The 27825-nt window shown below is 47.0% G+C and overlaps 1 protein-coding gene across 4 annotated transcripts in view; it reads left to right on the top strand.

Annotated features, from left to right (window-relative positions):
* Positions 1–27825, top strand: part of LOC139276313 (MICOS complex subunit MIC26-like) — a 62682-nt gene that overhangs the window by 23827 nt on the left and 11030 nt on the right. For 3 of the 4 annotated variants that reach the window (XM_070894113.1, XM_070894116.1, XM_070894114.1), the window contains exons 5-8: positions 2859–2957; positions 9089–9180; positions 19010–19126; positions 21245–21302. In XM_070894113.1, coding sequence (XP_070750214.1) covers positions 2859–2957; positions 9089–9180; positions 19010–19126; positions 21245–21286 — 350 coding nt within the window. In that variant the 3' untranslated portion in view covers positions 21287–21302. The remainder of the gene's footprint in view (positions 1–2858; positions 2958–9088; positions 9181–19009; positions 19127–21244; positions 21303–27825) is intronic. The other variant, XM_070894117.1, reaches the window with a different exon arrangement.

Consider the following 27825-nt stretch of genomic DNA (forward strand, 5'->3'; position numbering starts at 1 on the left):
CCTTTGTTGATGCCTGGCCCTGGTGTGGTCATGTGTCCAGTACCGAACCTTTTCTTTCATTCACTTCACATCGACATTTTCCCTTCACTCTATGTCCTTTATTGAGTTTCTCATTTTGTGGTCCTGTTATTTGTCACGGAGTGCTCAGTCCTTGTGCGTTGCAAGCAGGCGTAGCAGAGGGGAACGAGAAATGGCTGCAACTGCCACTCTTATACCTGCAAGACAAAAATCCGACTGACCTCCCCTGAGGCTGTCCAACTGAAAAGCAAAATCAAGTCTTTGCCTGCCCTTTTGTCAACTGGGCTGTCCCTCGATGGGTGGCTCCGATGAGTCTGGTCAAATAGCTTTCCTTTGTCTTTCGATGGCCTGAAACCCCGGACACCTTACTTTATGTCTCACTGATGGGCTCCCATTCTATGACAAAAGGCGCCCAATTAACCATGATGTTCCTACTTTCAGCCATTCTCATTCCCGCCCAGCTGATGAGTATTCCAGTTCAACATGTTTGGATCTGTCCCATGTCATGCTGTCTGCCCTTGTTGCAGTAACAGAAAATGTGTCCAAGCAATGTCCATAAACTTTTAAGTTTTTCCTATCGATGTTTTCGCCAAATCTTACACTCCCAGTGCAATCCCAGCCTAATCACACGGGCTCTCCCTGTGCAACTCTGACCCCAGTCACACACTGTATCCAAGTGCACTCTGACTCCAGTCACACACTGAACCCCTGCTCACTCCAATCTACAATATTCCAACAGTGAATAGTCAAGAAGCTACGGGGGCGGGGGGGGGGAGGAGGGACTTAACAATCACAATCACTAAGGAGGTGGTACTCAGTAAGATAATGGGACTCAATGCAGATAAATACTCTGGACCTGATGGCTTGCATCCTAGGGTCTTAAGAGAAGTAGCGGCAGGGATTGTGGATGCATTGGTTATGGTGGGGAGGTTTGACCCATCCACCTCCACGGAGGTGTGTGGGGGACCTGACCCATCCACCTCCATGGCACGAACCTGGTATTGCAGTACTTCCAGGAACGGTGCAGTGGCTCTGGGCCTTTTGGCTAAGAGCATTGGCGCAGAGTGATCCTTGGCATGTGCAAGGTGACCTCTGGCGTTTGTGATTTGACAAAGAATTGGAATGATTGGCTACGAATTAAAAAAAAAAAAAAAAAAATTGGTTATAATTTACCAAAATTCCCTGTATTCTGGGGCGGTCCAGGCAGATTGGAAAACTGCAAATGTAATGCCCCTATTTAAAAAGGAGGCAGACAAAAAGCAGGAAACTATAGACCAGTTGGCCTAACATCTGTGGTTGGGAAAATGGAGTCCATTCTTAAAGAAGCAATAGCAGGACATTTGGAAAAGCAAAATTCGGTCAGGCAGAATCAGCATGGATTTATGAAGGGGAAATCATGTTTGACAAATTTGCTGGAGTTCTTTGAGGATGTAACGAACAGGGTGGATAAAGGGGAACCAATGGTGTATTTGGACTTCTAGAAGGCATTTGACAAGGTGCCACATAGGTTACTGCACAAGATAAAAGTTCACGGGGTTGGGGGTAATATATTAGCATGGATAGAGGATTGGCTAACTAACAGAGAACCGAGTCGGGATAAATGGTTCATTCTCTGGTTGGCAACCAGTAACTAGTGGGGTGCCGCAGGGCTCAGTGCTGGGACCCCAACTATTTACAATCTATATTAACGACTTGGAAGAAGGGACTGAGTGTAACGTAGCCAAGTTTGCTGACAATACAAAGATGGAAGGAAAAGCAATGTGTGAGGAGGACAAAAAAAATCTGCAAAAGGACATAGACAGGCTACGGGAGTGGGCAAAAATTTGGCAGATGGAGTATAATGTTGGAAAGTGTGAGGTCATGCACTTTGGCAGAAAAAATCAAAGAGCAAGTTATTATTTAAATGGAGAAAGATTGCAAAGTACAGCGGGACCTGGGGGTACTTGTGCATGAAATACAAAAGGAAAGTAGGCAGGTACAACAAGTGATCAGGAAGGCCAATAGTATCTTGGCCTTTATTGCAAAGGGGATGGAGTGTAAAAGCAGGGAAGTCTTACGACAGCTATATAAGGTTTTGGTGAGGCCACACCTGGAATACTACGTGCAGTTTTGGTTTCCATGCTTACTTGCTTTGGAGGCAGTTCAGAGAAGGCTCACTCGGTTGATTCTGGGGATGAGGGGGTTGACTTATGAGGAAAGGTTGAGTAGGTTGGGCCTCTACTCATTGGAATTCAGAAGAATAAGAAGTGATCTTATTGAAACGAATAAGATAATGAGAGGGCTTGACAAGGTGATGCAAAGAGGATGTTTCCACTGATGGGGGAGACTAGAACTAGAGGGCATGATCTTAGAATAAGGGGCCACCCATTTAAAACAGAGATGAGGAGAAATATCTTCTCCTAGAGGGTTGTAAATCTGTGGAATTCGCTGCCTCAGAGAAGCTGGGACATTGAATAAATTTAAGACAGAAATAGACAGTTTCTTAAACGATAAGATGATAAGGGGTTATGGGGAGCAGACGGGGAAGTGGAGCTGAGTCCATGATCAGATCAGCCATGATCTTATTGAATAGCGGAGCAGGCTCAAGGGACCTTATGACCTACTTCTGCTCCTATTTCTTATGTTCTTGCAGTTACGTGGCTCACATTTGTGCACTCCACATCCAGTCAAGCAAAGCACAGCACTGGGAATGTGGGAGTGCTGAGTAAACCCGGATGCAGTATTCTTTGTACTGTAATCAATAGCAATTGGTTGGGTAATTGGGAATGTTGAGAGGAATTGACATGCTGAAGCTCTGATGGACTCTGAATTGTGCCGATGTTTTTGTTTGCCTTCGGTAGATGGCTATAACTTTCTGAAGGACCCACCCGCTGGATTCTACCCACGCGCTGGGGTTATCACGCTTGCTGGAATGGCCGGCCTGCTTCTCGCTGGAAGGGGTAGGAGCTTGTAATATAGTTGCTTCATGGGTTCTTTGCTTAAGAATTCATAGCAACACATTGCTATTAAGAACTAGTTGGTTTATTAGCAAAGGTTTAACAATCACACTACACAGTTCATCCGCCAGGCTCACAGCCACCTGCCTCATCGTGGATTTCCCGAACCCAACTGACTGGGGTTTTATTGAGTCTTGTGAACATCACGTGACTGGCTAAGCCACTCCCAACTCAACAGCTCTACAAACCTGTGAGCATCCTCACAGGGCAGACATTACAGAGCTGAAGGAAGCTTTCAGTTCAGAGGCAGTTTTGTGTTTTACATTGTGTAGCACAAGTGAAGATCACAGCTTTTACTCACAGTCATGAGATTACCACAGAGGAACTTGAGAATCTGAGGAGATCATGGGATGGAACGAGGCAGGGGAGGTTCATCAGTCCTCCCTGGCTGATCCATCCAGTGCAAAAGGGCAATAACCGCTTCCCCCCCAACCCCACCAACCCCAACTAACTGGCTCTTGAACCGGTCCATAATTACAATACGAACACATGAGCAATGATGGGCAGGAAAAGACTCTCTGTTCAATCTAGCCTGTCTCTCAGAACTGCGATACCTTGTGTAGCTAGACTTGATTATTACAACGCACTCCTGGCTGGCCTCCCACATTCTACCCTACGTAAACTAGAGGTGATCCAAAACTCAGCTGCCTGTGTCCTAACTCGCGCCAAGTCCCGCTCACCCATCACCCCCTGTGCTCACTGACCTACGTTGGCTTCCGGTTAAGCAACACCTTGATTTCAAACTTCTCATCCTTGTTTTCAAATCCCTCCATGGCCTCGTCCCTCCTTATCTCTGTAATTACCTCCAGCCCCACAACCTCCTGAGATATCTGCGCTCCTCTAATTCTTCCCTTCTGAGCATCCCTGATTATAATCGCTCAACCATTGGTGGCCGTGCCTTCTGTTGCCTAGGCCCCAAGCTCTGGAATTCCCTCCCTAAACCTCTCCGCCTCTCTACCTCTCTTTCCTCCTTCAAGACGCTCTTTAAAACATACCTCTTTTTGGTCACCTGCGCCAATTTCTACTTATACGGCTCTGTGTCAAATTTGTATCACATAATACTCCTAGGGGAGTGCTTTGGGACATTTGACCACATTAAAGGCGCTATACAAATACAAGTTGTTGTTGTATCTCAATATCTGCACTGTCCACCCCACCCAGAGTCCTGTAATTACCTGGGAGGGACGAATAAAACAGATGAAGAACCCAGGCCAATTCGGGGAGAAAAATCTGGAAAATCCCTCTCCAGCCCACTTAGGCAATCGAAAGTAGTCCAGGAACTCAGTCTGGCCCGGCCCCGAGATTATTCCAGAGGGGTGAATTTCCTCAGAGCTTTTGCGTTCCGCTGCCACTTTTCTTTCCCCACTTTTGCCCTCTGCTCCTTGTTCTGTGCATTGTTCTGGGAGTCCCTGGCCAAAGACCGCCATAAGTGGAGGAAGTTCATCCGGGAGGGCGCTGAGTACCTCGAGACTCATCGCCGAGAGCATGCAGAAATCAAGCACATGCAGCAAACCTGTCCCACCCTCCCTTTCCCTCAACGACTATTTGTTCCACCTGTGACAGGGACTGTGGTTCTTGTATTGGACTGTTCAGCCACCGAAGGACTCGTGTTAAGAGTGGAAGCAAGTCTTCCTCGATTCCAAGGGACTGCCTATGCTGATGATGGTTCTGGTCCAGTGTTGTCCAATACATGAACCACCAGCCACAACTCTTTTGAAGAGTACAAATAAACATTAGATCGCGTGCCCCCCGATCTGGGGGACACTCCAGACACTTATAACTGCCCTCTTTTTTTCTTTCTTTTTGTGTTTTTTTTATTCCTTGTGATTTTTTTTTTAGGGCATTAAAATCATATAATTTACAAGTGCCCCCTATAAAAGGGGAGGGGGACACTAAAACCCGGCAATTAAAACAAATTAAACTTTAAAACAAATAAAATCAAATTAAAATTTGGTTGCCGGGGGTAACGATGTACTCCAGTCCCTCTGGTGCCCACCTCTCGCGGAAGGCCGCGAGCGTACCGGTGGACACCGCGTGCTCCATCTCCAAGGACACCCTGGCTCGGATGTAGGCGCGGAAGAGAGGCAGGCAGTCAGGCTGAACGACCCCCTCGACCTCCCGCTGCTTGGACCGGCTGATAGCACCCTTGGCCGTGCCCAGGAGCAGTCCTACGAGGAGGCCCTCAGACCTACCTGCTCCCCTCCGCACAGGGTGCCCAAAGATCAGGAGTGTGGGACTGAAGTGCAACCAGAAATTGAGGAGCAGCCCCTTTAAATAATGAAACGGGGGCTGCAACCTCGCCCATTCAATAAAAACGTGGAACACGGACTCTTCCAGACCGCAGAAATTGCAGGCGGCCTGGGAGCCTGTGAACCGGCTTAAACATTTATTGCACGGGACTGCTCTGTGCACCACCCTCCAGGCCAGGTCCCCGATAAATAATGGGAGGACTCCCGCATAGAGTGCACTCCATCGGGGACCCTCGCCTCCTCCGGACGGCAAGATGGTGCGCCATGGCGTGTCTGGACGGCAGACGAGGATGGCAAGATTGAGAGTGTGCAGGAGCAGCCCGTACAGGAAACCCCTCCGCGCAGAACTGAAAGGCACGGAGGGGATTTCCCCGAGGCAGCTCAAGTTGAGGCGCCGGCTCCCGAGGGAGGTTCCGGGGTTTGGCGCCGATGAAGAATTCCGTCCGGACGGGGGTCAGTTCGGACGGGATCTCCCCACGTGCTTGAGCCTCCTCGATACACCTAACGGAGTCAGGGCCCAGAGCTGTTTTTAGCGACTCAATGGCATCGGCTGCGCAGCGGACGTCGGCCAAATTTAGGCGCCGCGCCAGTGTGTCTGGCGCCATCCAGCCCGCTCCTCCGCCATCGAGCAGGTCCCTGACCCTGGTCACCTCACCAGCCACAGCCCTCTCGTCCGACTGCCACCTAAAACCTCGGTCGTACCACCAGCCACATAGGGACAGTTGGGAATCCAGATGAGGCTAATTGAATTTGTGATTGAGCAATGAGTAATAGACACCGTCGTTGAGCGTGTGATCTCAATACTCATTCACACGGCGCATGCCGGTGAACTTTAACCCTTTTGTGCATTTGTTGATAAAATGGTAAGAGGAAAAGCAGATTGTGCGAGTGTTATTTGAACGTTGTGGCTGCTTTACGCCCTTGGGGACCGAACGCTGGCAGATATTTGTTCAGTAAACACACCTGTGAAGTGATTGACCTGTATTGTGTGTGAGGTAGTTTCTACTAAAATGAGCGCTTGTGGATAAAATGGTGTCACCATAACCTCCCCTGTGGCTAGTCAGCGATTTCTGTGCAACCTACTAGCCTGACAAACCTTGAAGTATTGCTCTGGATTTATTTTATCAAAGCCCTTTAATATGTGTAAGATCCTGATGGACTGCATCCCAGAGTACTTAAGGAGGTGGCCTTGGAAATAGTGGATGCGTTGACAGTCATTTTCCAACATTCCATTGACTCTGGATCAGTTCCTATGGAGTGGAGGGTAGCCAATGTAACCCCACTTTTTAAAAAAGGAGGGAGAGAGAAAACAGGGAATTATAGACCGGTCAGCCTGACATCGGTAGTGGGTAAAATGATGGAATCAATTATTAAGGATGTCATAGCAGTGCATTTGGAAAGAGGTGACATGATAGGTCCAAGTCAGCATGGATTTGTGAAAGGGAAATCATGCTTCACAAATCTTCTGGAATTTTTTGAGGATGTTTCCAGTAGAGTGGATAAGGGAGAACCAGTTGATGTGGTATATTTGGACTTTCAGAAGGCGTTCGACAAGGTCCCACACAAGAGATTGATGTGCAAAGTTAGAGCACATGGGATTGGGGGTAGTGTACTGACATGGATTGAGAACTGGTTGTCAGACAGGAAGCAAAGAGTAGGAGTAAATGGATACTTTTCAGAATGGCAGGCAGTGACTAGTGGGGTACCGCAAGGTTCTGTGCTGGGGCCCCAGCTGTTTACACTGTACATTAATGATTTAGATGAGGGGATTAAATGTAGTATCTCCAAATTTGCGGATGACACTAAGTTGGGTGGCAGTGTGAGCTGCGAGGAGGATGCTGTGAGGCTGCAGAGCGACTTGGATAGGTTAGGTGAGTGGGCAAATGCATGGCAGATGAAGTATAATGTGGATAAATGTGAGGTTATCCACTTTGGTGGTAAAAACAGAGAGACAGACTATTATCTGAATGGTGACAGATTAGGAAAAGGGGAGGTGCAAAGAGACCTGGGTGTCATGGTACATCAGTCATTGAAGGTTGGCATGCAGGTGCAGCAGGCGGTTAAGAAAGCAAATGGCATGTTGGCCTTCATAGCAAGGGGATTTGAGTACAGGGGCAGGGAGGTGTTGCTACAGTTGTACAGGGCATTGGTGAGGCCACACCTGGAGTATTGTGTACAGTTTTGGTCTCCTAACCTGAGGAAGGACATTCTTGCTATTGAGGGAGTGCAGCGAAGGTTCACCAGACTGATTCCCGGGATGGCGGGACTGACCTATCAAGAAAGACTGGATCAACTGGGCTTGTATTCACTGGAGTTCAGAAGAATGAGAGGGGACCTCATAGAAACATATAAAATTCTGACGGGGTTAGACAGGTTAGATGCAGGAAGAATGTTCCCAATGTTGGGGAAGTCCAGAACCAGGGGTCACAGTCTAAGGATAAGGGGTAAGCCATTTAGGACCGAGATGCGGAGGAACTTCTTCACCCAGAGAGTGGTGAACCTGTGGAATTCTCTACCACAGAAAGTTGTTGCGGCCAATTCACTAAATATATTCAAAAAGGAGTTAGATGAGGTCCTTACTGCTAGGGGGATCAAGGGGTATGGCGAGAAAGCAGGAATGGGGTACTGAAGTTGAATGTTCAGCCATGAACTCATTGAATGGCGGTGCAGGCTAGAAGGGCCGAATGGCCTACTCCTGCACCTATTTTCTATGTTTCTATGTTTCTATCCCCTTCCAGTGCCGCCTCTCACGGGTATATTGAGGCCCAGCTTTCCCAGTCTTGCCAGATAACTCAATCCTTCGACACCAGGGGTCAGCCCAATGGCTTTTCTCTGCACCCGCTCTGTGGCTTGGTGTCTCAGTAACCTAAACGGGTCACAGTACTCTGGGTGCGTTCTTCCCAGGACACTGCCCATGACCACCTTACAGGCAGGGTTTACCTGAGCCCCGTATTTCTGTCAGTTTGCGTGTCCAATATACCACCCCTCCTATCTCCACTAACCAGGTGACTGGCTAAGAATGCTCTGACCTGCGATGTACTTTGTGTGAGAGAGGGGCCGGGGCGGGGGGGGGGTGGGCGCGTGGCCGTGGGGAGCTTGAGGGCAAGGAATAACTTCCTGTCACCAGGAGGCGAGGGGACAGCAAAATGACAAAAAGGAAAGAAATTGCATGTATATAACACCATTCACAGTGTCAGAGTGTTCCAGAGAGTTTTGTGGACAATGTATTGCTCGTGAAGTAAAGTCATTGTTGTTGGGTAGGCAAACGAGATGGCCTATTTGTGCACAGCAAGATCCCACCAGCAGCACCGGGATGGGAATGACCTGGAACAATGTTGGTCAGGGCACCAGGACAACTTCTTGTTGCTTTGCGACTTGCAACGTGGGGCCTTTTACCCAAGTCACTGAACAGGCAGACGGGGGCCGTGGTTTTACCCTCCCATCCCTGGCAGTGCTGCACTGGGAGTGCCGGCCGAGATTGCTGCTCTCCAATCCACAGTGGGGCTTGAACCCACCACCTTCTGACGCAGGCAAGAGTGCTGACACTCGGCCAAACTGACCCTCGATATGGGGGCTGTGAGTTGTGATCTGTTTTGGGGCTAATTGGCCTTGTCCTCTGTTCCTGTGACTCTCTTTCCCCCACCCCACCCCCCTGTTCCCCAACACCAGACTCAGTTGTATATTGAATTGCCAGCTGGCTGGTTACAAGAGCCTCTCCAGATGAGGAGGCGATTTCCTCAAGTTGTTCCTGGTGCTTTTCGCTCTGTGCTAGCTGCCACTTGTTTCATTTCAATTCTTTTATTCTGATTTTGATGCATTTGACAGGTTCCCGTGTGAGGAAAGTGGTCTATTCTTGTGGGTTTGTCGCGGCCTGTGGCTCTTTGTATTATCCTCAAGAAACTATTGAAGCAGCAAAGGTGAGTGGTTTTTTTGAATCCCAGTTGCTTCAGACAGGGATGTACAGATTGGTTCAGTGGAGTACAAGGACTTTTACAGTCTCTCTACATTATTAGTGTTATCTGGTCATTATCACATTGCTGTTTGTGGAATCTTGCTATGCGCAAATTGGCTGCCGCGTTTCCCACATTCATTATCATCATAGGCAGTCCCTCGGAATCGAGGAAGACTCTTAAAATGAGTCCTTAGGTGGCTGAACAGTCCAATACGAGAGCCACAGTCCCTGTCGCAGGTCGGGACAGATAGTCGTTGAGGGAAAGGTTGAGTGGGGAATCTGGTTTGCCATGCACTCCTTCTGCTGCCTGTGCTTGATTTCTGCATGCTCTCGGCGATGAGACTCGGGGTGCTCAGCGCCCGCCCGGATGCACTTCCTCCACTTAGGGCGGTCTTTGGCCAGGGACTCCCAGGTGTCAGTGAGGATGTTGCACTTTTTCAGGGAGGCGTTGAGGATGTCCCTGTAATGCTTCCTCTGCCCACCTTTTGGCTTGTTTGCCGTGAAGGAGTTCCGAGTAGAGCGCTTGCTTTGGGAGTCTCATGTCTGGTATGCAGACAATGTGGCCTGCCCAGTGGAGCTGATCAAGTGTGGTCAATGCTGGGGTTGTTGGCCTGGTCGAGGGCACTCATGTTGGTGCGTCTGTCCTCCCAGGGGATTTGTAGGATCTTGCGGAGACATCGTTGGTGGTATTTCTCCAGCGACTTGAGTGACAAACCTTCCAAAATACTTAATTGACTGTGAAGCGTTTTGGGACGTCCGGTGGTCATGAAAGGTGCTATAGAAATGCAAGTCTTTTTTTCTCACCCCCCCCACCCCCACCCCCAACCGAACCATTCTTTCTCCCTCTCATCGCATCCCACCTCCGAGCCACATCCAACCCCAGCCGGTACCTCCGAGGTGTTAGAAGAACATAAGAAATAGGAGCAGGAGTAGGCCATACGGCCCCTCGAGCCTGCCCACCATTTAATACGATCATGGCTGATCCAATCATGGACTCAGATCCACTTCCCTGCCCGCTCCCCATAACCCCTTATCCCCTTATCGTTTAAGAAACTGTCTATTTCTGTCTTAAATTTATTCAATGTCCCAGCTTCCACAGCTCTCTGAGGCAGTGAATTCCACAGATTTACAACCCTCAGAGAAGAAATTTCTCCTCATCTCAGTTTTAAATGGGCGGCCCCTTATTCTAAGATGATGCCTTCTAGTTCTAGTTTCCCCTATCAGTGGAAACATCCTCTCTGCATTCACCTTGTCAAGCCCCCTCATAATTTTATACGTTTCGATAAGATCACCTCTCATTCTTCTGAATTCCAATGAGTAGAGGCCCAACCTACTCAACCTTTCCTCATAATTCAACCCCCTCATCTCTGGAATCAGCCTTGTGAATCTTCTCTGAACTGCCTCCAAAGAAAGTATATCCTTTCGTAAATATGGAAACCAAAACTACACGCAGTATTTCAGGTGTGGCCTCGCCAATACCCTGTACAATTGTAGCAAGACTTTCCTGCTTTTATACTCCATCCCCTTTGCAATGAAGGCCAAGAATAATTGGCCTTCCTGATCACTTGCTGTACCTGCATACTAACCTTTTGTGTTTCATGCACCAGGAACCCCCCAGGTCCCGCTATATTGCAGCACTTTGCAATCTTTCTCCATTTAAATAGTAACTTGCTCTTTGATTTTTTTCTGCCAAAGTGCCTCACACTTTCTAGCATTATACTCCATCTGCCAAATTTTTGCCCACTCACCCCGTAGCCTGTCTGTGTCCTTTTGCAGATTTTTTGTGTCCTCCTCACACGTTGCTTTTCCTCCCATCTTTGTATCATCAGCAAACTTGGCTACGTTACACTCCGTCCCTTCATCCAAGTCATTAATATAGATTGTAAATAGTTGAGGCCCCAGCACTGATCCCTGCGGCACCCCACTAGTTACTGATTGCCGAGAATAAACCATTTATCCCTACTTTCTGTTTTCTGTTCGTTAGCCGATCCTCTATCCATGCTAATATATTACCCCCAGCGCCGTGAACTTTTATCTTGTACAGTAACCTTTTATGTGACATGAGTGAAGGGATCTGGGCCATTCTCCAATCGGCCACCTGCGGCTCAAGGTGAGGCCATGACCTCCTGGCCTACAGCACTGTAAGATTTCTAACTCTCGGGCATTAAATTGACGATGAAACTGATTCTTTTAAAACAATTTGGAATCGTTTATTAAACACACATGCACGTCTTATCAGAGAAACAGCAGTCATCAGCTAGTCTACGGATCGACTTAGTTACAACAGATACAGTGTTACAATAATGATTTATAAAAAGATATACGTCACTTCTCTCTGGCAAAGCACACGGCCTGCTCCTTTGTAGAGAGAGGTCCTGCCTTTTGCTGTGTGCTTAGGAAAAGAGACATAGCAATCTTTGGCTTGAGTTTTTATACCTCTTAAAACCAGGAAGCCTCAGGGTTGGATCTTGGTTCCAGGGCCGTTCCTGATTGGCTTCTCCTCATACATGTGTCTGTTTGGAGGGCCGGCGCCACTGCTTGACCAGGTTAATGGCTTTCCAACTAACACCTTTGTTCCTTTAAGCTCTGTCCAGCCAGAAGATAATATACAAACAATATGCTGGAAGTCTGTGAGCTTCCATTTTGTTTCAACACTGCAGCTTTTCCATATAATCTACACTTTTAACATTTATACATACACGGAATCAATTTTATCGTTAATAAACACTTTTATTGTTACAGCACTGCCTGGCTCCCTCCCTCATGGTTCTGAGCAAATATTGAAACTATCGAAACAGGTTTAATATCTGTATGAAGTGCGCTAGAACATTTTTCAACTTCAAGCTTGCTGTTGTTTAAAGAACATACCAAAGAAAGGAATGCATTTCTATCGTGCCTTTCGCAATCTCAGGATGCTCCAATCTGCTTTACAGCCAATGAAGTACTTTCCCAGTGCACTCACTGTTGTAATGTAGGAAACGTGGCAGCCAATTTGAGCACTGGGAATAACTCCCCTGTTCTTCTTCGAAACAGTGCCCTGGGATTTTTTTACGCCATCTGAGAGGGCTTCGGTTTAACGTTTCATCCAAAAGACGGCACCTCCAACAGCGCAGCGCTCCCTCAGCACTACACTAGAGAGTCAGTCTAGATTTCTGTGCTCAAGTCTCTGGAGTGGGACTTGAACCCACAGCCTTTTGACACTGAGGCGAGAGTGCTACCCACTGAGCCACAACTGACACTACTGACCAGAAAATCTGTTTTGCTGATCTTGATTGAGGATAAATATTATCCAGGACATCCATAGAGTGGGATTAGAGTGGGTGGGATATTAAAGGGTATGTGAAGTGAGCAGGAGAGTGGGATTAGACTAGGTGGGATATTAAAGAACGTAAGAAATAGGAGCAGGAGTAGGCCATCTGGCCCCTCGAACCTGCTCTGCCATTCAGTAAGATCATGGCTGATCTGATCTTGGCCTTAACTCCACCTCCCTGCCCGCTCCCCATACAAGGGGAAACATCCTCTCTGCATCTACCCTATTAAACCCCCTCAGAATCTTAATACGTTTCAATGAGATTACCTCTCATTCTTCTAAACTCCAATGAGTATAGGCCCAACCTGCTCAACCTTTCTTGACGACTCCCTTATCGTTCAGAAATCTGCTATCTCCACCTTAAATATATTCAATGATCCAGCCTCTACAGCTCTCTCAAGTCGAGAATTCCAAAGATTCACAACCCTCAGAGAAAAAATTCCTCCTCATTTGCATTTTAAATGGGCAACCCCTTATTCTGAAACTATGCTCCCTAGTTCTAGATCCCCTCACGAGGGGAAACATCCTCTCTGCATCTACCCTATTAAGCCCCCTCAGAATCTTATACGTTTCAATAAGATCACCTTTCATTCTTCTAAACTCCAATGAGTATAGGCCCAACCTGCTCAACCTTTCTTCATATGACAACCCCTTCATCTCAGGAATCAACCTAGTGAACCTTCTCTGAACTGCCTCTAATGCAAGTATATCCCTCCTTAAATGAGGAGACCAAAACTGTACGCAGTACTCCAGGTGTGGTCTCACCAATACCCTGTACAGTTGTAGCAGGACTTCTCTGCTTTTATACTCCTCCAATAAAGGCCAATATTCCATTTGCCTTCCTAATTACTTGCTGTACCTGCATGCTAACTTTTTGTGTTTCATGCACAAGGATCCCCAGATCCTTCTGTACCACAACATTTTAAAATATCACCCCATTTAAATAATCATTTGCTTTTTTATTTTTCCTTCCAAAGTGGATAACCTCACATTTCCCCACATTATACTCCATCTGCCAAATATTTGCCCACTCAGTCTGTCTATATCCCTCTGCAGATTCATTGCGTCCTCCTCACAACTTGCTTTCCCACCTATCTTTATATCATCAGCAAATTTGGCTACATTACTCTCGGTCCCTTCATCCAAGTCATTAATATCGATTGTAAATAGTTGAGGCCCCAGCACTAATCCCTGTGGCACCCCACTAGTTACAGTTTGCCAACCTGAAAATAACCCATTTATCCCAACACTCTGTTTTCTGCTGGTTAGCCAATCCTCTACCCTTGCTAATATATTACCCCCAACCCCGTGAGCTCTTATCTTGCACAGTAACCTTTTATGTGGCACCTTATTGAATGCCTTCTAGAAATCCAAATACACGCCATCTACTGGTTCCACTTTACCACCCTGCTCGTTACATCCTCAAAAAAAACTCCAGCAAATTTAAGAACATAAAAACATAAGAAATAGGAACAGGAGTAGGCCATACGGCCCCTTGAGCCTGCTCCGTCATTCAATTAGATCATGGTTGATCTGATCATGGACTCAGCTCCACTCCCCGCCTGCTCTCCATAACCCCTTATCGCTCAAGAAACTGTCTATTTCTGTCTTAACTTTATTCAATGTCCCAGCTTCCACAGCTCTCTTGAGGCAGCAAATTCCACAGATTTAGAACGCTCTGAGAGAAGAAATTCCTCCTCATCTCTGTTTTAAATGGGCGGCCCCTTATTCTAAGATCATGCCCTCTCGTACTAGTCTCGCCCATCAGTGGAAACATCCTCTCTGCATCCACCTTGTCAATCCCCCTCATAATCTTACAAGTTTCGATAAGATCACCTCTCATTCTTCTGAATTCCAATGAGCCTTTCTCAGCCTTTCCTCATAAGTCAACCCCCTCATCTCTGGAATCAACCTAGTGAACCTTCCCTGAACTGCCTCCAAAGCAAGTATATCCTTTCGTAAATATGGAAACCAAAACTGCATGCAGTATTCCAAGTGTGGCCGCACCAATACCTTGTACAGCTGTAGCAAGAATTCCCTACTTTTATACTCCATCCCCTTTGCAATAAAGATACCATTGGCCTTCCTGGTCAACTAGAGAGCTGGCCATCCTAGACTGGGTGATGTGTAATGAGAAAGGACTAATTAGCAATCTTGTTGTGCGAGGCCCCTTGGGGAAGAGTGACCATAATATGCTAGAATTCTTTATTAAGATGGAGAGTGACACAGTTAATTCAGAAACTAGGGTCCTGAACTTAAGGAAAGCTAACTTTTGACGGTATGAGGCGTGAATTGGCTAGAATAGACTGGAAAATGAAACTTAAATGGTTGACGGTGGATAGGCAATGGCAAACATTTATAGATCACATGGATAAACTTCAACAATTGTACATCCCTGTCTGGAGTAAAAATAAAACGGGGAAGGTGGCTCAACCGTGGCTAACAAGGGAAATTAAGGATTGTGTTAGATCCAAGGAAGAAGCATATAAATTGGCCAGAAAAAGCAGCAAACCTGAGGATTGGGAGAAATTTAGAATTCAGCAGAGGAGGAGAAAGGGTTTAATTAGGAGGGGGGAGACTGAGTACGAGAGGAAGCTTACCGGGAACACAAAAACTGACTGCAAAAGCTTCTATAGATATGTGAAGAGAAAAAGATTAGTGAAGACGTAGGTCCCTTGCAGTCAGACTCAAGTGAATTTATAATGGGGATCAAAGAAATGGCAGACCAATTGAACAAATACTTTGGTTCTGTCTTCACGAAGGAAGACACAGATAACCTTCCGGATGTACTAGGGGACCAAGGGTCTAGTGAGAAGGAGAAACTGAAGGATATCCCTATTAGGAGGGAAATTGATGGGATTGAAGGCCGATAAATCTCCGGGGCCTGATTGTCTGCATCCCAGAATACTTAAGGAAGAGGCCCTAGAAATAGTGGATGCATTGGTGATCATTTTCCAACAGTCTATCGACTCTGGATCAGTTCCTATGGACCGGAGGGTAGCTAATGTAACACCACTTTTTAAAAAAGGAAGGAGAGAGAAAACGGGTAATTATAGCCTGACATCAGTAGTGGGGAAAATGTTGGAATCAATTATTAAGGATGAAATAGCAGCGCATTTGGAAAGCAGTGACAGGATCGGTCCAAGTCAGCATGGATTTATGAAAGGGAAATCATGCTTGACAAACCTTCTGGAATTTTTTGAGGATGTATCTAGTAGAGCGGACATGGGAGAACCAGTGGATGTGGTGTATTTGAACTTTCAAAAGGCCTTTGACAAGGTCCCATATAAGAGATTGGTGTGCAAAATCAAAGCACATGATATTGGGGATAATGTACTGGCATGGATAGAGAATTGGTTGGCAGACAGGAAGCAGAGAGTCGGGATAAACGGGTCCTTTTCGGAATGGGAGGCAGTGACTAGTGGAGTGCCGCAGGGCTCAGTGCTGGGACCCCAGCTCTTTACAATATACATTAGTGATTTGGATGAAGGAATTGAGTGCAATATCTCCAAGTTTGCAGATAACACTAAACTGGGTGGCAGTGTGAGCTGTGAGGAGGACGCTAAGAGGCTGCAGGGTGATTTGGACAGGTTAGGTGAGTGGGCAAATGCATGGCAGATGCAGTATAATGTGGATAAATGTGAGGTTATCCACTTTGGTAGCAAAAACAGGAAGGCAGAATATTATCTGAATGGTGGCAAATTAGGAAAAGGGGAGGTGCAATGAGACCTGGGTGTCATGGTTCATCAGTCATTGAAAGTTGGCATGCAGGTACAGCAGGCGGTGAAGAAGGCAAATGGCATGTTGGCCTTCATAGCTAGGGGGTTTGAGTATAGGAGCAGGGAGGTCTTACTGCTGTTGTACAGGGCCTTGGTGAGGCCTCACCTGGAATATTGTGTTAGTTTTGGTCTCCTAATCTGAGGAAGGACGTTCTTGCTATTGAGGGAGTGCGGCGAAGGTTCACCAGACTGATTCCAGAGATGGCTGGACTGACATATGAGGAGAGACTGGGCCTTTATACACTGGAGTCTGGAAGGATGAGAGGGGATCTCATGGAAACATATAAGATTCTGACGGGACTGGACAGGTTAGATGCGGGAAGAATGTTCCCGATGTTGGGGAAGTCTAGAACCAGGAGACACAGTCTTAGGATAAGGGGTAGGCCATTTAGGACTGAGATGAGTAGAAACTTCTTCACTCAGAGAGTTGTTAACCTGTGGAATTCCCTGCCACAGAGAGTTGTTGATGCCAGTTCATTGGATATATTCAAGAGGGAGTTAGATATGGCCCTTACGGCTAAAGGGATCAAGGGGTATGGAGAGAAAGCAGGAAAAGGGTACTGAGGAAATGATCAGCCATGATATTGAATGGTGGTGCAGGCTCAAAGGGCCGAATGACCTACTCCTGCACCTATTTTCTATGTTTCTATCACTTGCTGTACCTGCATACTACCCTTTTGTGTTTCATGCACAAGTACCCCCAGGTCCCACTGTACTGCGGCACTTAGCAATCTTTCTCCATTTAAATAATAACTTGCTGTTTGATTTTTTTCTGCCAAAGTGCATGACCTCACACTTTCCAACATTTGTCAAACATGATTTCCCTTTCATAAAACCATGCTGACTCTGCTTGACTGCATTATGATTTTCTAAATGTCCTGCTACTACTTCCTTAATAATGGACTCCAGCATTTTCCTAATGACAAATGTTAGGCTAACTGGTCTATAGTTTCCTCCTTTCTGTTTCCCTCCTTTCTTAAATAGTGGCATTGCAATTGCAGTTTTCCAATCAGCTGGGGCCTTTCCAGAATCCAGGGAATTTTGGTATCTCTGCAGCCACTTCTTTTAAAACCCTTGGATGCAGGCCATCAAATCCAGGGGACTTGTCCACCTTTAGTCCCATTAGTTTGACTGGTGCTTTTCTCCAGTGATAATTGTTTTAAGTTCCCCCCTCCCAATAGCCCCTTAATTATCCATTATTGGGATGCTTTTAGTGCCTTCTACCGTGAAGACTGATACAAAATATTTGCCGTTTCCCATTATTAATTCCCCAGTCACATCCTCTAAGGGACCAACGTTTACTTTAGCTACTCTTTTTATATACCTGTAGAAGCTCTTACTGTCTGGTTTTATATTTCTTGCTAGTTTACTCTTGAAAGCTATCTTGCCTCTCTTTGTCATATTTAGTCGTCCTTTGCTGGATTCTAAAAATTTCCCAATCCTTCTATTAGAGTCTTTCTTTCTCACTGGAATATATATTTGCTGAGAGTTATGAAATGTATCCTTAAATGTGTACCACTACTTTTCTACCATCTTACCCTTTAATCTATTTTCCCAGTCAACTTTAGCCAAATCAGCCTTCATACCTTTGTAATTGCCTGTATTTAAGTTCAGGACACTAGTTAGAGACCTAGCTTTCTCACCCTCAAACAGAATTTGAAATTCTACGATGCTATGATTACTCTTCCCAAGAGGATTCTTAACTACAAGATCATTAATTAATCCAGACTCATTACACATTACCTAAAATAGTCTGCTCCCTGGTTGGTTCCACATTGTTCCAAGAAACCGTCCGAATGCACTCTATGAATTATTCCTCAAGGCTACTTTTGTCAATTTGATTTGTCCAATCAATATGAAGATTAAAATCGCCCAAGATTATTGCTGTACCTTTCTTACAAGCCACTATTATTTCTTGATTTATACTCTGTGCCACAGAGTGGCTACTGTTAGGGGGCCTACAGACCACTCCCACCAGTGACTCCTTTCCCTTATTATATGTTATCTCCACCCAAACTGATTCTACATAACAGAGCTAACCCACCTCCTTTTCCTTTCTGCCTATCTTTCCGAAAAGGCATATACCCCTGAATATTCAGTTCCCAGCCTTGGTCACCTTGCAACCACATCTCTGTAATGGCTATCAGATCATATCTATTTATATCTATTTATTTCTAAAGGGTATAGGGAACGAGTAGGAGAGTGGGATTAGACTGGGTGGGATACTAAAGGGTATGGGGAGTGATTGGGAGAGTGGGATTAGACTGGGTGGGATATTAAAGGGTATGGGGAGTGATTGGGAGAGTGGGATTAGACTGGGTGGGGTATTAAAGGGTATGGGGAGTAAGCAGGAGAGTGGAATTAGACTGGGTGGGGTATTAAAAGGTATGGGGAGTGAGCAGGAGTGAGATTAGACTGGGTGGCTCGAGGAGAACGATACCAGCGTGGGTTGATGGGCTGATCGTCCTGTGTGTGTACTGTAACAGTCTATGATTCCTGCTTGGCCTTCTGCAGGAGCTGCTGACAGTCAGTGTTTCGGTTAACAGGCAGTTAGATTGGGAGCAGAAGGTGCGGGTGTAATCCAGCCTGGGTCAGTAAAGGAATGACTGAATGATGAGGTGTACAGGTGATAAATATTGTGGTGAAGATGTGCAATCCTGCTGAACCTTTATGTAGTCTGTGATTAACTGTTGTGAATTTCTCAGGTGACCAGTGCGACACTTTATGAAACGTCCGTGAAAACGTATTTAACTATTGAATCTCTGTGGAAAAAGTACACAGACAAGGAGCAACAACCTGCCCCAACAGTCGGCGTCAATCAGGTATTTTAGCTACGTGTTTTATAACAGTGTTGGCTTTTCCAAACATAGGGGAGAATCCCCGGGCCTGGGCGGGGCCGACCCCGGACATGGGCGGGGCCGACCCAGACCCCGCCCCAGGCAGAGCGGACCCCCGGGCGGAGCGGGCCCTGTGCATAGTAGTCCCTGGGTGGAGCGGACCGGTCCCTGGGTGGAGCGGACCGGTCCCTGGGTGGAGCGGACCGGTCCCTGGGTGGAGCGATCCCTGGGCAGTGCTATTATCTGAGTCAAGTAATTGACAGAGAAACATTTTTCTTCCTCGTTGTGTACATCTCTCTCCATCTGTGCCAATAGAACGTAGGAATTGTTAGATGAAAGAAGACCGAGGTCCATCTAGTCTGCCTTCTGGTAGTCACCTGATAAAACATGAATGGAGTTGTTGACTAATCATGACAATCGATCTCTATCAATGAATCTACAACAGAACCAGAGCCAGATACAAGGCGAGGAAAGCCCCAGCGGTGGGGAGCTTTGGGACCCACGGGGAGCTTTGGGACCCACAGGTCCCTCCCGAGCCTGCAACACTCACCACATATCATGTCACAAATTACCCTCAATACTGTAACCCAAAATGGAGTCAATCCCCAGCTCCACTCTCTCACTGCGCCCCTCTCACTGCTTGTGGAACATTTCCTTTCACCCTCCCCAGACACGCTGCCGTCCTCCAGCTTCCTGAGTTGGGCCTAGGTTGAGAATATGTCACTTGACCTCAGGACACTCGCTCCTTTTTTTGTCTTACTTCTTGCAACACTCCACAATCTCCCATCTGTGCCTCCATCCCCTGTATGTCAGAAGAAATACTGTTCACACTCCTGTTTTGGCATTGTACGCCTGTACAGCTATAACGTCCCATTATAAAGGGTTTGTGTGGCACTGTATCCCTGTACAGATTGTCCCATTATAAAGGGTTTATGTGGCACTGTATCCCTGTACAGATTGTCCCATTATAAAGGGTTTGTGTGGCACTGTATCCCTGTACAGATTGTCCCATTATAAAGGGTTTATGTGGCACTGTATCCCTGTACAGATTGTCCCATTATAAAGGGTTTGTGTGGCACTGTATCCCTGTACAGATTGCCCCATTATAAAGGGTTTGAGTGACACTGTATCCCTGTACAGATTGTCCCATTATAAAGTGTGTGTGTGTGGCACTGTGGCCCTGTACAGAACGTGCCGAGGTAGAACGCGAGCTACTGTAATGCCAGCAATCTGCTTCAAGATATTGGGCTCAGTTTTCCCCAAAGCATTTTTTTGGTGTACTTGAAGAGTTACTCCCGATTTTTTGGGGGGCCTAAGTTTCCCCGTTGCACCTCTCCTTTTTGGCGTGGCCTAACCCGACCTTTAGTTTTGGGGTGGAGTCTTGATCTGCGTCAAAAAGATCGGGCTGCCATGGTAACCAGGGACACAATGCGAGCTGAGGCTGCAAAGTGAAGTATACAGCCAGCTCCCAACACATTAAAAGAATTGCAAAACACATAGCACCAACTTACCTCCAACCCTACCCAAAGGCTGTCCGGTCTTCTTGGTCGCCGGTTTGTGTGTCTCCTTTTTTTTTGTGTGTGTGTGAATCGGGGATCGAGAATGGGACCGCACAGCCGTCCTGTGTATGTGTGGGGACCGAGAATGGGACCGGACAGCCTTCGGGCGGGGTTGGAGGTAAGTTGCTGCTATGTATTTTTCAATTCTTTCAGTGTGTCTGGGCAGCTGCTGCACCAATTTCCTTACCTGCACTGATTTCCTTGCTGGCCTAATCAGAATTGGAGTAACTCTCAGCTGGCCAAACTTCCCTAAATGGCCAGAAGTGGCGTAGGTGGCTGGTTACGCCCCCTTTGGCTGAAAAAAAAACGGACTTAAAAAATCGTAACTAACTGAATTACGCTGGTGCAAATTGATTGGGGAAACTGGGGATTTTTAAGTGAGGCCAGAAAAAGCAGCCGGCTCAAAAAAAAACGTGCAAATACTGGGGAAAATTGAGCCCATTGTATGTAAGACGATATAGTTTTGAAGGTCAAATTCTCCACAGTTGAATGATGTGTGATTGTTGGAAAAATAATTTGGTGACTCAATTATGTATTTTTAAAGACTGAAGATATTCAATCGTCGGGTCCGAACACCACCTCTTAAACTGTGTCAGTAACAGGTATGTTTAGGTCGATTCTGCACTTTTATCTTTCTACAATTTCATTAATCTAGTTTGGCCCAGAACAGAGGTGTATTTGCATACTGATGGTGTGATTATTGAATCCAGGAACATTAAATGGAAGGGAATAAGTGTTTTGAAACCTCTGTCCAAGTGTTTCCATTTCCCTTTCTCTCGTAATGAGCCAATCATGTTTCATTTTGAAGAAATAAGATCACAAGTTTGATGCTGGAGACCAGCCACATAGGACCCAGTGCCCTAAATGGCAGACCCATCAGTAGGCACGTAAACCCCACTGCTATATATTGCAGACCCATCAGTGAGCACGTAAACCCCACTGCTATATATATAGCAGACCCATCGGTGAGCACGTAAACCCCACTGCTATATATATAGCAGACCCATCGGTGAGCACGTAAACCCCACTGCTATATATAGCAGACCCATCGGTGAGCACGTAAACCCCACTGCTATATATAGCAGACCCATCAGTGAGCACGTAAACCCCACTGCTATATATATAGCAGACCCATCGGTGAGCACGTAAACCCCACTGCTATATATAGCAGACCCATCAGTGAGCACGTAAACCCCACTGCTATATATAGCAGACCCATCGGTGAGCACGTAAACCCCACTGCTATATATATAGCAGACCCATCGGTGAGCACGTAAACCCCACTGCTATATATAGCAGACCCATCGGTGAGCACGTAAACCCCACTGCTATATATAGCAGACCCACTGGTGAGCACGTAAACCCCACTGCTATATATAGCAGACCCATTGGTGAGCACGTAAACCCCACTGCTATATATTGCAGACCCATCAGTAGGCACGTAAACCCCACTGCTATATATATTGCAGACCCATCAGTGAGCACGTAAACCCCACTGCTATATATAGCAGACCCATTGGTGAGCACGTAAACCCCACTGCTATATATAGCAGACCTATCGGTGAGCACGTAAACCCCACTGCTATATATAGCAGACCCATCAGTAGGCACGTAAACCCCACTGCTATATATTGCAGACCCATCAGTGAGCACGTAAACCCCACTGCTATATATAGCAGACCCATCAGTAGGCACGTAAACCCCACTGCTATATATTGCAGACCCATCAGTGAGCACGTAAACCCCACTGCTATATATATAGCAGACCCATCGGTGAGCACGTAAACCCCACTGCCCTATATAGCAGACCCATCAGTGGGCACGTAAACCCCACTGCCCTATATAGCAGACCCATCAGTGAGCATGTAAACCCCACTGCTATATACAGCAGACCCATCGGTGAGCACGTAAACCCCACTGCCCTATATAGCAGACCCATTAGTGGGCACGTAAACCCCACTGCCCTATATAGCAGACCCATCAGTGAGCATGTAAACCCCACTGCTATATATAGCAGACCCATCGGTGAGCACGTAAACCCCACTACTATATATTGCAGACCCATCGGTGAACACGTAAACCCTACTGCTATATATAGCAGACCCATCAGTGGGCACGTAAACCCCACTGCTATATATAGCAGACCCATCAGTGAGCACGTAAACCCCACTGCCCTATATAGCAGACCCATCAGTGAGCACGTAAACCCCACTGCCCTATATAGCAGACCCATCGGTGAGCACGTAAACCTCACTGACCTATATAGCAGACCCATCAGTGGGCACGTAAACCCCACTGCCCTATATAGCAGACCCATCAGTGGGCACGTAAACCCCACTGCTATATATAGCAGACCCATCGGTGAGCACGTAAACCCCACTACTATATATTGCAGACCCATCGGTGAACACGTAAACCCTACTGCTATATATAGCAGACCCATCAGTGGGCACGTAAACCCCACTGCTATATATAGCAGACCCATCAGTGAGCACGTAAACCCCACTGCTATATATAGCAGACCCATCAGTGAGCACGTAAACCCCACTGCTATATATAGCAGACCCATCAGTGAGCACGTAAACCCCACTGCTATATATAGCAGACCCATCAGTGAGCACGTAAACCCCACTGCCATATATAGCAGACCCATCAGTGAGCACGTAAACCCCACTGCCCAATATAGCAGACCCATCAGTGAGCACGTAAACCCCACTGCCCTATATAGCAGACCCATCAGTGGGCACGTAAACCCCACTGCCCTATATAGCAGACCCATCAGTGGGCACGTAAACCCCACTGCTATATACAGCAGACCATCGGTGAGCATGTAAACCCCGCTGCCCTATATAGCAGACCCATTAGTGGGCACGTAAACCCCACTGCCCTATATAGCAGACCCATCAGTGAGCATGTAAACCCCACTGCTATATATAGCAGACCCATCGGTGAGCACGTAAACCCCACTACTATATATTGCAGACCCATCGGTGAACACGTAAACCCTACTGCTATATATAGCAGACCCATCAGTGGGCACGTAAACCCCACTGCTATATATAGCAGACCCATCAGTGAGCACGTAAACCCCACTGCCCTATATAGCAGACCCATCAGTGAGCACGTAAACCCCACTGCCCTATATAGCAGACCCATCGGTGAGCACGTAAACCTCACTGACCTATATAGCAGACCCATCAGTGGGCACGTAAACCCCACTGCCCTATATAGCAGACCCATCAGTGGGCACGTAAACCCCACTGCTATATATAGCAGACCCATCGGTGAGCACGTAAACCCCACTACTATATATTGCAGACCCATCGGTGAACACGTAAACCCTACTGCTATATATAGCAGACCCATCAGTGGGCACGTAAACCCCACTGCTATATATAGCAGACCCATCAGTGAGCACGTAAACCCCACTGCTATATATAGCAGACCCATCAGTGAGCACGTAAACCCCACTGCTATATATAGCAGACCCATCAGTGAGCACGTAAACCCCACTGCTATATATAGCAGACCCATCAGTGAGCACGTAAACCCCACTGCCATATATAGCAGACCCATCAGTGAGCACGTAAACCCCACTGCCCTATATAGCAGACCCATCAGTGAGCACGTAAACCCCACTGCCCTATATAGCAGACCCATCAGTGGGCACGTAAACCCCACTGCCCTATATAGCAGACCCATCAGTGGGCACGTAAACCCCACTGCTATATACAGCAGACCATCGGTGAGCATGTAAACCCCGCTGCCCTATATAGCAGACCCATCGGTGGGCACGTAAACCCCACTGCCCTATATAGCTGCCCTATATAGCAGACCCATCAGTGGGCACGTAAACCCCACTGCCCTATATAGCAGACCCATCAGTGGGCACGTAAACCCCACTGCCCTATATAGCAGACCCATCAGTGAGCACGTAAACCCCACTGCCCTATATAGCAGACCCATCAGTGGGCACGTAAACCCCACTGCCCTATATAGCAGACCCATCGGTGGGCACGTAAACCCCACTGCTATATATAGTGGACTCATCGGTGAGCACGTAAACCCTACTGCCCTATAAGCAGACCCATCGGTGGGTACGTAAACCCCATTGCCCTATATAGCAGACCCATCAGTGGGCATGTAAACCCCACTGCTATATATGGCAGACCCTAGCATGTTTAAAATATTGGCCCGAAAATTGCAGCCTCTCTGGGTGCATACAATGTGTGCACTCACCAGAAGAGGGCTCGTAAATATTGGTTTTAGGCGAGCGATGAGCATGCACCGAAAACTGTTTTTTGTGATCTATCAAAATATTTTTTGACGGATCGCACGCATCCCTGGGAGAAGGACATCCGCAGGTGGAGATTTGGGCTATTTGCTCAACTCTTGCTCAGCGAATGTCCTTCAAACTCTTACGCCTGATAAAAGCAGGCGCATAGCTTACTTTTACCAGCTTAAGAGTTTTAAAACATAGAAAAATTAAATGTAATCACTAATTGTTATATTTAAAAACCCTGTCCATTAAGGTAAGTTTATTTTTAACCCTATTAAAACAGATTAAATAAATTCAAAAAAATATATTTTTTCCTAAAATATTTAATTGCATTCAATTTCAATTAATTTTAAATATGTGAGGTTTTTTTGTGTGTGTTTTTTTGGGGATATTCTCATTGATAGTAATGGGAATGCATACAAACGGAGCTCACATTATTATCAGCTACCTGACCCACTGAGATTTCCAGCATTTGCTGTTTTTATTTCTGATTTCCAACATACGCAGTATTTTGCTTTTATGTTAAGTGTTAATTCACTGCCACTTCTCTTCTGGGAAAGCCCAACCTTGAAGAAGTTCTGCTCTTCCCTCAGACGGGATTTCCATTTGTCTCTTTTTCCTTGTTCATCATCATTGCTTTCCGTTTCCTTTCTCGTTTTTGATCAAGTATCTGCCAAGACTTGCTTTCACAGCCACATCTCTTTCCTCAGTAACTGTCTCCACCTCCAACTTAATCCACATGGATTCCAACTGAAATTCCACCCTTCGTGTTTTGGATCCATCCAGGATTATAGACATCTCCGAGATATTCAACATTCCTCAAACCACTGCTCTCGCCGCGCCCTGGGATCCACACAACGCTACGTGCTGCCACTTGCACACTCTCCACCTCTCTCTTCAGCAGCACCGACTCACTGTCTCTAAGCTGTCCTGGTCCACAGTTCCATTTCATCCTTCGCCTCATCCGGCGCTTTAACTAAAAACTTTTTTCCTTCCTTTCAGGTGTAAACTTCAGCAACTCTTGGACACCAACACCCCTCCGGAACCCTTTTCCCTCTGATCCCATCCCTTGTTCCAATCTCACCCCCTGCCGTGTTTTCACTATCACCTCTGACTTTCCCCTCTCAGACCCTGAATGATCAGTACTCAGCAAAGGCCTGAGCTTCATCCCCTTACGCCCCCACCTCAATGAATTTCGAGCTCGGCACGATGCTGAGCTCTTTTTCCGCCTCCTTCGCCTCCGTGCCCACTTCTTCAGCCAGGAGTCTTACCCCCGCACAACCGACCCTTTCTCCCGTTTTCAGAATTCTCGCTCTACCTGGACCCTTTCCTCTGGCCTCTTACCCCACTCTAGACCTCTTTGTTGCAAACTGTCGACGGGATATTGGCCGTATCAATATCTCTGTTCCCTTCACTCACTCCAACCTACCACCCTCTGAACTTGCAGCACTCCGCTCGCTCAGAACCAACCCCCAACCTTGTCATTAAACCTGCTGACAAGGGTGGCGCTGTTGTTATTTGGCGAACCAACCTCTACCTTGCAGAGGCTGATCATCAACTCTCTGACACCTCCTCCTACCTCCGCCTGGACAATAACCCCACTACTGAACATCAAGCCATAGTTTCCCAGACTATCACTGACCTCATCTCCTCTGGCGATCTTCCCTCCACAGCCACCAACCTCATAGTTCCCCAATCCCACGCAGCCTGCTTTTACCTCCTTCCCAAGATCCACAAACAGGACTGCTCCGGTAGACCCATCGTTTCATCCTGTCCTTGCCCCACAGCACTTATTTCTTCCTATCTCGACTCTTTTTTTTTTTCTCCTCTTGTCCACTCTCTTCCCACCTACATCCGCGACTCCTCCGATGGCCTCCGTCACTTTAACAGTTTCCCGGCCCCAACTGTCTCCTTTTCACCATTGACGTCCAATCTCTCCACACTTCTATCCTCCACCAGGATGGCCTGATGGCGCTCTGCTTCTTCCTCAAGCAGAGACAAACCAGTCCCCATCCACCACCATCCTCCCCTGCCTGGCTGAACTTGTTCTTACATTGAACAACTTCTCCTTTAACTCCACTCACTGCCTCCAAATGAAAGGTGTTGCTATGGGAACCCGCATGGGTCCTAGCAAGCCTGATTTTTTGTGAGATATGTGGAACATTGATGACTGTATCGGTGCTGTTTCCTGCTCTTGCCCTGAACTAGAAAATTTCATTCATTTTGCATCCAATTTTCACGCTTCCCTCACCTTTTTATTTTTTATATCAGTAAGTAACCTGTTAACATTGTTGTTGCCAATTTAAGTTAATCTAAGGGTTAAGTCATGGCAGGAGAGCTCGGTCACGTGATATGCTCCTCCTGTACCATGTGGGAACTCGGGGACACTTCCGGTGTCCCTGACGACTACGTGTGCGGGAAGTGTATCCGCCTCCAGCTCCTGACAGACCGCGTTGCGGAATTGGAGCTGAGGGTGGATTCACTCTGGAGCATCCACGATGCTGAGAATGACGTGAGTAGCACGTGTAGCGAGTTGGTCTTAACGCAGGTGAAGGGCCCACAGCCAGCTAGGGAATGGAAGACCAGCAGGAAGAGCAGTGCAAGGAAGGTAGTGCAGGGGTCCCCTACAGTCATCCCCCTGCAAAACAGATACACTGCTTTGAGTACTGTTGAGGGGGATGACTCATCAGGGGAGGGCAGCAGCAGCCAAGTTCATGGCACCGTGGCTGGCTCTGTTGCACAGGAGGGCAGGAAAGAGTGGGAGAGCGATAGTGATAGGGGATTCAATTGTGAGGGGAATAGATAGGCGTTTCTGCGGCCGCAACCGAGACTTCAGGATGGTATGT

This window comes from Pristiophorus japonicus, chromosome 11 (genome assembly GCF_044704955.1).
Source record: "Pristiophorus japonicus isolate sPriJap1 chromosome 11, sPriJap1.hap1, whole genome shotgun sequence".
Classification (NCBI taxonomy): Eukaryota; Metazoa; Chordata; class Chondrichthyes; family Pristiophoridae; genus Pristiophorus; species Pristiophorus japonicus.